Below are 10,000 nucleotides of genomic sequence, written 5' to 3'. Positions count from 1 at the left end.
TACGGAGTAACGACCGATAACCACGGAGACTGTCAGTATGTGATAAGGGTTGCATGATTATTTAGCAGTAGGCGCCGGGCAACAGATAGAGCTACACGCACGATAAGAAAAATACGTAATCTGTCATGTAGACTTGGCAACACCATTCAAGACCGATGCCATATTAGGGCATGTGGGTCTTCGAGGCACATGTCATTCCTACGGGCAAGGCATTGGGCGCTGATGATGACCCTTTCCTTTCGTACCCTTGGGGCATGTCCATGAGAATGAACATTACTATAAACTACTCGCCTCGACGTCATCTCAGTTCGTGCCATTTGTGCCTGCCTCTGTGCCCGCTCAACATACCCGTTCGTGCGGACTGCCTTTTAAAAGTGCGTGGCTTACTTTACATCATTGCAAATCCGGAATTGTGCAACCCTATTTTCTATAATATTTTTTGGCTACAGTAACTTCCTTGCCTCGCGACCTCTCTCTCCCACTAACATAAAAGATTATTTATAAAACAATGGATGACATTTTACTCAAATTGAATTAATTGGACGGCAGGGTTGCCATTAGGAGTTGAAGTTCCTATATCATAAGTCTTATTTCCATATTGCCAAGGATCAAGGTTATGAACCAGAAAAGATAGTCACTTAAAACCTTTTATATTTAGTATTATGTGGTGGCCTAGAGCAGGGATCGGTAAGATATTGGTTTCATGTATATCAGAAGATCCTAGATTGCTATTATTCATTTAAGACTAAGTTTTTTCATTGTATTAGTAGCATCTTAGGAGAAAATATTTCAAATCGAACCGGTTTCTAAAATTTAATATATAAGATGCACACCCCTATACGAGTAGATGTAAATTTGGTTTTATAAATACCCATCTAAAAGGCTTGTTTTTCTATCTCTTTCGAAAAGTACTTGCTAAATAATCATAAGGAAAACTGGAGAATGGAATGAAGCTTTCTGGGCATCGACTTCATTGCTCTTTACTTCTTATTTGCAGAACAGTAACAAATATCCGTCCTGTACTTTTATGAAAAAGTAGAACTACAGTATTTTCGTCATTCGAGGCGAACATACACGCACACATGAACAGACACACACACGCAGACACACACACACACACACACGCAGACGCACACATACTTGTAAATACTAGGGTAAAATATAAAAATTCATCGTGATTTTCCGTTTGATTTATGTGATATGATTTTACTGCGTCTTTTAATAAACTGTCATATTTAATAATAAATACTCAAATTAACCGTTCTTTTAATTACAAAACCTAACAAAATACAAGGACATTAAAAAGAGAAATTTGAAAAAAACGAAGACTTTATTTTATATAAAGGACCCCTCTTCTGGGTCAAGGTACAACGGACAATAAGCGTCTAATGGAAGATACATGAAGATTTTTCAGACAGTGCAGGGGAAACGAAACTCATTCGTTTATATAATATATACTACGGATTTATATATACTCATATATATAGAATCACATATGTATGATATATAGATATGTATACGTGTCATAACAAACAACTGGGTGGAGAAAGGCACAAGATGCGAATAGAAATAGCGATAACAACAAATCTCTGAATCCATAACAAAGCACAACACGAGATCGGTCCCTCGCCACTCAGCTTCGCCCTCGACCAGAAGCAATGGCAGCGATGCTGAGGATTTGCAACAGGAACGATGCCTTAGATCCTCTGCGACACGAGCGACCTTCCCGCCCTGCTGTCCCTCGCAACGCTCAGAAGGATACCTGAGCTACGAGTCTGGCGTTTGGGATGGCGCTCTGGAAGTCGACGGCGGCCTGGGTCCTAGCCACGTGCCAGCCCTCCTTGGTGTTGGGCACGGACGAGGAGAGCGACGTGAGGGAGGCCTGGAGGCTGGCCAGCTGTGTGGCGATGGCTGCGAGTGGGGAGGTCCCGGGGGAGGCGGTGAAGAAAAGCATGTTGCGCCCCAGGGTGAGGCCGGCCTCCCACACGCACCCGTCGAGGCCGTAGAGGGTGGCCTGGCCGCCGGACACGTTGCCTGCAAGGTGTACAGTCAGTTTAGTCTACCTGCTTGCTTTCGCTTGTATTTCCTCACGTCATGTTTTCTAAACATCTAGGATTATTTAATATATATTTATCCAAATGGTTTGCAGCTTCTATTCTAAGTCCATGTTCCATGACGAGTGTTAGCCCTACAATGAATTTTCGAAATCAAAGCAAAAAGTAATAGAAAAAACGCTACTTATCTTACCCAAAAGCGTCATATATTCAAAACATTTCTGATGACTAATATATACCCAGATGGAGAAATGTATATATTTTCAAGCAGTTTACATCATGTTCGTCTTAAAAGTGTTAGCCTCCAAAATCAAAGCAAGTTTCGTGGGAAAAGCGCTCCTTCTCTCACCCAAAAGCGTGTGTGTATTGAGTCCTCTGGTGACCTTGACCTCCACGGCCTCGGGTCCTGCGGCAGCGATGGAGGGGCAGATGTCGGGGTGGTCGTCCACGGTGACCGTGACCCCCATCTCCTGCGCCATCAGAGGGGCGTTCACCAGATTGACGTCCGAGCTCGCCATCTCCTTCAGCAGCCCCACGAGGACGGCCGAACCGAGGAACGTCTTCATCTTGGATACACCGGGGCCTGCGCGGAGGATTGGCAGGGTTATAAGCTTCGCCCCATTCTTGGAAATCATTTGTAAAAGTTACTGGACGATAAGGCTGGTCATAACCCGAGATTACACCTACTGGCGGTTAGATAAGAAAAGTTAACGTAGATGTATTCATCCCAATATCCAGACGGGTAGATCTGCGCTCACCATATAAATGAAGGGAAATGGAGAGGGACGGCGTGTCCGTGGGCTGGGAGATCCGGTTGGCGAGGCAGCCCAGCGACTGCGCCAGCTCGATCCACGGCCTGCAGGCGTCGCTGGTGGCGTTGGTGAGCGCCGGGGCGTTGATGACGCCCACCAAGGGCTTTCCTTGCATCATGTCCACCATCTGCTGGGCGATCTCGCAGGCCACGCGACGCTGCGCCTCTTTGGTGTTGGCTCCGAGGTGGGGAGTGCAGATCACCTGCGTGGACGGAGTAGGAAATAGGTCGGGTATGAGAGAGACTTAAGGAACTATTCAAAAAGAAAGTCACAATCGGGGTTTAAGAACACACACATATACACACACACAAAAGGGCTACCCCGCAGACAGCAGCTGACGCCGTACCTTCGGGTGCTGGCAAAGGGTGAGGTCCGTCGGGGGCTCCTCCAGAAACACGTCCAGGCCCGCCCCTCCGCAGCGGCCGTCCTCCAGGGCCACCAGCAACGCCGCCTCGTCCACGATGCCACCTCGGGCCACGTTGACGATGCGGACGCCTCGCTTGCACTTGCTCAAGACCTCCGACCCGATGAGGTTGCGCGTGTGAGGAAGGAGCGGTGTGTGCACCGTGATGTAGTCCGCCCGCGGCCACAGCTCCTCCAGCGACATGGACTCCACGCCCCACTCAGCGGTCACGTGGGCGGGGATCATAGGGTCGTAGCCGATGGTGGTCATGCCGAAGGACTGCATGCGCTTGGCAACCTGTGGCGAAACGAAAGATACAAATTTATCAAACTAGATTAAATTTGTCCCCCATGGAAAACAATCTAAAGAGAAAAAATACAATATAACATAAGACAAAACCAGGCTTCTTTCCCCCGGAATCTTGGCATTACCTCTCTGCCGATCCTCCCGAGGCCGACGATGGCGAGGGTCTTCCCGTAGAGTTCGGAGCCCATGTACAACTTCCGGTCCCACTTCCCGGCCTTGAGGGCGGCGCAGGCCTGGGGCACGGAACGCGACAGGGAGCAGACCATGGCGCAGGTGTGCTCTGCAGCGGAGAGGGTGTTGCCGCCCGGCGTGCTGGGGAGAGCAACAGAAAAAAATATATATATATACGGTATGGTGTCGGGGGTAGAATATAAAAAGGTACGAGGGGAAATTAAAGACCATTTTCACACGCACTTCACTCGCGTGTTGATATAACAAAGATTTCTCTTTTTCAATACAATGATGGGAATTCTAACGCACTCTGAGAACGCACACCTTTGCAAAACTTTAAACCAGGAAGCGAAGGGGAGACGAAAAAAGGGATAATTTCCAAAACACGCAAGTCTGACAATTCTAAAATATTAAAATATTTAAAATGTTTCTTACCTGCACATGACCTTCTCGTATTCTTAATCTTTAATTTCAATCAATCCCCACTGAACACCCTTAAGTCTCTCTTGTATCGTTTTGCATATAAAAAAAAAAAATGTTGTTTTGCCAGTCTTCAAGGATAATTGTTTAAGGATAAAAACATGATTTGAAAAAAATTAAATATGAAGACGAAGCTTTTGCCTAATGCTTGATTTGACTTCGTCCTGCAGTTGGTGAAACGATTTTAATTTTTTTAGCATGGGAGAGGGAGGGGGAGACAGAAAGAAGAAAGGAGGGGGGAGAGGGGGAGGAGGGAGGGAGGGATGGGGAAATAGAGAAAGAAGAAAGGAGTGGGGGGAGAGAGGGAGGGAGAGATAGAGAAAGAAGAAAGGAGTGGGGGGAGGGAGGGAGGGAGGGAGGGAGGGAGGGAGGGAGGGAGGGAGGGAGAGAGAAAGAAAGAAGAAAGAAGGGGAGGGAGTGAGAAAGAGAGAAGAAAGGAGGGGAGGGAGTGAGAAAGAGAGAAGAAAGGAGGGGAGGGAGAGAGAAAGAGAGAAGAAAGGAGAGAAGGAGAGAGAAAGAGAGAAGAAAGGAGGGGAGGGAGAGAGAAAGAGAGAAGAAAGGAGGGGAGGGAGGGACAGAAAGAGAGAAGAAAGGAGGGGAGGGAGGGACAGAAAGAGATAAGAAAGGAGGGGAGGGAGGGACAGAAAGAGATAAGAAAGGAGGGGAGGGAGGGACAGAAAGAGATAAGAAAGGAGGGGAGGGAGGGACAGAAAGAGATAAGAAAGGAGGGGAGGGAGGGACAGAAAGAGATAAGAAAGGAGGGGAGGGAGGGACAGAAAGAGATAAGAAAGGAGGGGAGGGAGGGACAGAAAGAGATAAGAAAGGAGGGGAGGGAGGGACAGAAAGAGATAAGAAAGGAGGGGAGGGAGGGACAGAAAGAGATAAGAAAGGAGGGGAGGGAGGGACAGAAAGAGATAAGAAAGGAGGGGAGGGAGGGACAGAAAGAGATAAGAAAGGAGGGGAGGGAGGGACAGAAAGAGACAAGAAAGGAGGGGAGGGAGGGACAGAAAGAGACAAGAAAGGAGGGGAGGGAGGGACAGAAAGAGAGAAGAAAGGAGGGGAGGGAGGGACAGAAAGAGATAAGAAAGGAGGGGAGTGAGTGAGAAAGAGATAAGAAAGGAGGGGAGTGAGTGAGAAAGAGATAAGAAAGGAGGGGAGTGAGTGAGAAAGAGATAAGAAAGGAGGGGAGTGAGTGAGAAAGAGAGAAGAAAGGAGGGGAGGGAGTGAGAAAGAGAGAAGGAAGGAGGGGAGGGAGTGAGAAAGAGAGAAGGAAGGAGGGGAGGGAGTGAGAAAGAGAGAAGGAAGGAGGGGAGGGAGTGAGAAAGAGAGAAGGAAGGAGGGGAGGGAGTGAGAAAGAGAGAAGGAAGGAGGGGAGGGAGAGAGAAAGAGAGAAGGAAGGAGAGGAGGGAGAGAGAGAAAGAGAGAAGGAAGGAGGGGAGGGAGAGAGAAAGAGAAGGATATAGAGAAAGAAGAAATGAGGGAGGGAGGGAGGGACAGAAAGAAGAAAGGAGGGAGACAGGGAAAGTGAGACGAAGAGAAAGCAAACAGACTAGGCCGATCAGATAGACCAACCACACCAGCCGAGTATCCCCTTTGGAGAAAACGCGACCAGTGATTTTTTTTTATTTTTTTTTTATTTTTTTTTTTATTTTTTTTTTAGGAGCGAGCGACCGATGCTCCTGCGAGTGCCAGAGGAGAAGCGCTGACGGCATACCAGTTCACACCGCTTTGGTCAGCAAGAGGGAGCGGGGTTATCTATTCTACTATCATTGCTGATTCTTCGTACATTAGATACAAAGGAAATATCATTTACATTAATTGATAATATTCTAATATTCTTGGAGATATTAACAAGCAGCATACCAGTTCACACCGCTTCGGCCAACAAGAGGGCGCGGGATAATTCAACTATCGTACAGTGACGGATAAAATGTCATAAATTGAAGCTTCGAAACGGTCTAAAAAAAAAAATCCGGTGTTAAGCGGATTTTCGAAACGGTATTCGAAATAGGTTTGACGAGTTTTGACCGTGAAGGTAATACCACCTCTGCTCTCTTCGTACTCCCGATACAAAGGGAATATAATCTTTCGCATAAAAAAATGCTTCAAGGCTAATATTCTTAAGAGATACTAATAAGCAGCATACCAGTTCATACCGCTTTGGCTAGTAAGAGGCAGCGGGGTTATGTCTTTTGAACCTCTGTTGTCCTATCCGACGTTAGATATGAAGGAAATATATAAATTTACAAGAAAAAAATGGAAATAAATTTTGTCTCAGTGTTGATTCTATAGCAAAGAGATAACAGATATAAATTAAATCTTATATCAACCATGACAGCTTCTTCCTCCTCCTGACAATAGCTCACTGTCATCCCAAGGTCAGGACAAACACATGTTCCGTGACGCAGACAAGACTGGGCGTGCTTATCCCGGCCAACTAACTAAACTGTGGATTAAATCTTCTCCATATTTGAATAAAAAAAATACATTTATACATTAACAACAGGACCAAATCTTGCAAGATGATATGCAATAACACGTTGCAAATGTTAAACCCAGAGAATCCAACTTTTTCCCATCTTTGCAAATCCCACCTTTCACTTCTGGCAAATGATAAGGATTGTGCACGAAGCGGAGTGAGAAGTAAGAACTTTCAATGAGTGAGCGACATTTATACACGCATTCGGAAAGAGGCAATGATACGACTTGAATTCATTTGCATTTTTGAGGACGTTCAGGGCAAATAAGAAAGGAAGCCGGAAGAAGACGGGAGGGAGGAGTGGACAGGGGCAGGGGCAGAGGCGGAGGAAGAAGAGGAACAGACAGGGGCAGAGGAAGATGCAGAAGAGGCAGTAGAAGAGGATGCAGATGCAGAAGAGGAAGAAGAGCAACAGACAGGGGCAGAGGAAGAGGGAGAAGGTGAAGATGCAGAAGAGGGAGAAGATGCAGATGCAGATGCAGAAGAGGAAGAAGAGGAAGAGGGAGAAGATGCAGATGCAGATGCAGAAGAGGAAGAGGGAGAAGATGCAGATGCAGAAGAGGAAGAAGAGGAAGAGGGAGAAGATGCAGATGCAGATGCAGAAGAGGAAGAAGATGCAGATGCAGAAGAGGAAGAAGATGCAGATGCAGAAGAGGAAGAAGATGCAGATGCAGAAGAGGAAGAAGATGCAGATGCAGAAGAGGAAGAAGAGGAAGAGGGAGAAGATGCAGATGCAGATACAGAAGAGGAAGAGGAAGAAGGCGCAGAAGAGGAAGAAGAGGAGAGAGAGACAAGAGCAGCTACGATCCACATACAATACTTAGTAACCATGCACTCACGATGCCCTGCAACCAAGGTCCACATGCAAAAGCCCATCCTCATTTGACCAAGAATCCAAAGAAAATGCATAATACTTGTGCATCTAATCGTAAATATGCACCAAGTAGACAGACTCGTAATTCCGGAAATCCTGCGGCACTGATAGGGCTTATCGGCGGCAGAACCCTGACTCACCAGGAACGGCTTATCGCAGACTACTTGAGAACACGAGAGTTTAGAATGAATGGTACAGGTGATGGAGGGTAAAGGTGCGGGGGAGGGGGAGAGAGAAAAAATAGGGAGTGAGAAAATAGGGAAGGAGTGAAAAAATAGGGAGGGAGGAAGGGAAGGAAAAAAGAGGGAGAGGAGAGGGGACGGAGGAAGCGAAAGAAAGGGAGAGGAGTAGGGACAGAGGAAGGGAGGGAGACAAATATGTAAGTAGAACCATACATTCAGATAGGAAAGACAGAAATAGACAGACAACAGAAGAACAGATAAACAGGCAGTAACAAACGTATCGAGAAACAGAATTGTAACAGAACAGACAGAAATTGCTCATTCCAGCGAGAGAAGCACTCACTTCATCACAATGACGCCCCTCCGCGTGGCAGCCTCGACGTCGATGTTGTCGACGCCCGTCCCCGCCCGGCCCACGATCTTGAGGGCGGGCGCTGCTGCAAGGACGTCGCTCGTCACCTTGGTAGCCGAGCGCACCACCATTCCGTCATGGCTCTGGGGAAGGAAGGCGGGGAGAGGGTATGAAGTGACCGGTTTATATAATGTTACGAAGGAATAGGCCTACATTCAGTGCTAGATATCGAAAGGATGTGCACCGCCTTTGTTTCTTGATATAATTTTATATGAGGGACAACACACAATCAGTACTAAATACCGGAAGAGTGAATGTGCACTGGCTTGTTTCTTGATATAACATTATGAAGGAACAGGCCTACATTCAATGCCTATGCTAAATATCGAAAAGGAATAATATAACCTGACTTGTCTCTCGATATAAAATTATGAAGAAACCTACTCAATATCTATGCTAAAACTCTTAAGGAAAGAATACGATCAGAAGAACCGCCAACATGCAAGGATCACACCTCTGTTATTAAGCAATTATTCTCGTCATTGAATCTAATAAGAAAGGTTAAATGTCTGATCATGTGTTGCTCCCACACCGAAATTACGACCCGTTTGCTAAAATTGTGCGAGGTCCGCCCCAATGATTATTCGTATATACGGACATGTATATACAAAGAATTAATGCATATCCTATCTATCTGAGGGATATACATTCATCTATATCTGATGGATATACATTTATCTATCTATCAGGTAGATAAGCAAGTCTAACCTGACAGATACATTTATTTCAGTGTGTATGAATGTCTAAAGATGCATATCCATAGGGTTGTACCTCGCACTATTTTAACAGACCGGCTTTTCTTTGCGAGGAGGACTATCCCTACATGGGCGGATGGGTGGGAATGCGTCTCGCCGGTGACCCACATCACCGCGGTTGCCAAGTGAGCGAAACTTTCCAACCCACACACTGTTACCATGGAGACCACACCGCCTCTATCCCGCCCATGACTCGCTCACACCCGCCCCTGCTGGAGTAATGGCAGTGCTGTAGGTATCGCTTGTCAGTCGGAGGAAAAAACTTTGTTCTCTGGTACTCTAGTACGGGGAGACTTCATGTACTTGGGGAAAGTAACGATATATATTTTTATAACCCATGCAATTTTTGCTTAAGATTATGATCTGATACTAAAAATATTAGCGATATTTATATATAAACATGGATAGGAAAAAAGAGAAATGTGCAGCCGGTTGTATATGCAGTAAGAAGAGCTGTACATGCCCGTGCATCGGGGCTGTGCATCCATAAACAAGTCTTGCTTGCATTCATGATCGAGTTACCACTTTGCCATTTATAATCCCCTAGTCTTAACATTCATCCGTGAAAATTAAACTAAAATACAACAAACAAATTCTTAACACTAAATCCCACAACCAAACTGCACAAACGCATTGCAAATACTGTCGCCTAAAATATAACAACATTCTCTCGGAGGCGGTAATGACTACCTCAGTGAGAGACCTTTTAACCACTCCCTGTGACACATACCACTGTGTGTGCTGTTAACTAGAGGGAAGGATAGCCTAACCTTTCCGAAGTCATATCCCCATACATAAATGATTCAATATTATATCGAACAGCCAATTCAGTTTTTATCTATCAACAATTCCAGTGTTTCTTCTAGGCACTAGTTTATAGTCACATCAACAATGACTGTAAACATAAAAATTCACAATATTCTTCAAGTGGTTTACAATTATCACCCAGGGTTTTTTTTTCACTGCTTACCTTCAGTTCTTCCGCTAACTGTTCTTTCGATAGTTTGGCATGAACAGTGACTTTGATGCCAGCCTTCTGCAAGATCTCCCCGCACACAGAATCCACCCCATC

At 45.8% G+C, this 10,000-nt stretch overlaps 2 protein-coding genes across 3 annotated transcripts in view; one reads left to right on the top strand and one right to left on the bottom strand.

The window, feature by feature from the left end:
• The window catches only part of LOC113800571 (sodium-dependent organic anion transporter), a 45,803-nt gene extending 44,545 nt beyond the window's left edge, over nucleotides 1-1,258 (top strand). The window contains exon 11 of the mRNA XM_070139415.1: nucleotides 1-1,258. This exon is cut by the window's left edge and continues 240 nt beyond it. The gene's annotated coding sequence lies outside the window, so the exon portion shown is untranslated.
• Nucleotides 1,259-1,311: 53 nt separating this feature from the next.
• Nucleotides 1,312-10,000, bottom strand: part of LOC113800564 (D-3-phosphoglycerate dehydrogenase) — an 8,998-nt gene continuing 309 nt past the window's right edge. Inside the window, exons 1-7 of one of the 2 annotated variants that reach the window (XM_027351359.2) lie at nucleotides 9,899-10,000; nucleotides 8,105-8,256; nucleotides 3,701-3,887; nucleotides 3,213-3,566; nucleotides 2,813-3,068; nucleotides 2,404-2,637; nucleotides 1,312-2,034 (exon numbers count right to left, since the gene is read on the bottom strand). The exon at nucleotides 9,899-10,000 is cut by the window's right edge and continues 309 nt beyond it. In XM_027351359.2, the coding sequence (XP_027207160.1) occupies nucleotides 1,751-2,034; nucleotides 2,404-2,637; nucleotides 2,813-3,068; nucleotides 3,213-3,566; nucleotides 3,701-3,887; nucleotides 8,105-8,256; nucleotides 9,899-10,000 (1,569 nt within the window). In that variant the 3' untranslated portion in view covers nucleotides 1,312-1,750. Of the gene's footprint in view, nucleotides 2,035-2,403; nucleotides 2,638-2,812; nucleotides 3,069-3,212; nucleotides 3,567-3,700; nucleotides 3,888-8,104; nucleotides 8,257-8,996; nucleotides 9,054-9,898 lie in introns of those variants that run through there. The other variant, XM_070139413.1, reaches the window with a different exon arrangement.

The sequence above is a fragment of the Penaeus vannamei genome, chromosome 25, assembly GCF_042767895.1.
Source record: "Penaeus vannamei isolate JL-2024 chromosome 25, ASM4276789v1, whole genome shotgun sequence".
NCBI classification, from domain to species: domain Eukaryota; kingdom Metazoa; phylum Arthropoda; class Malacostraca; order Decapoda; family Penaeidae; genus Penaeus; species Penaeus vannamei.
This window is presented reverse-complemented; position numbering and strand designations above follow the sequence as displayed.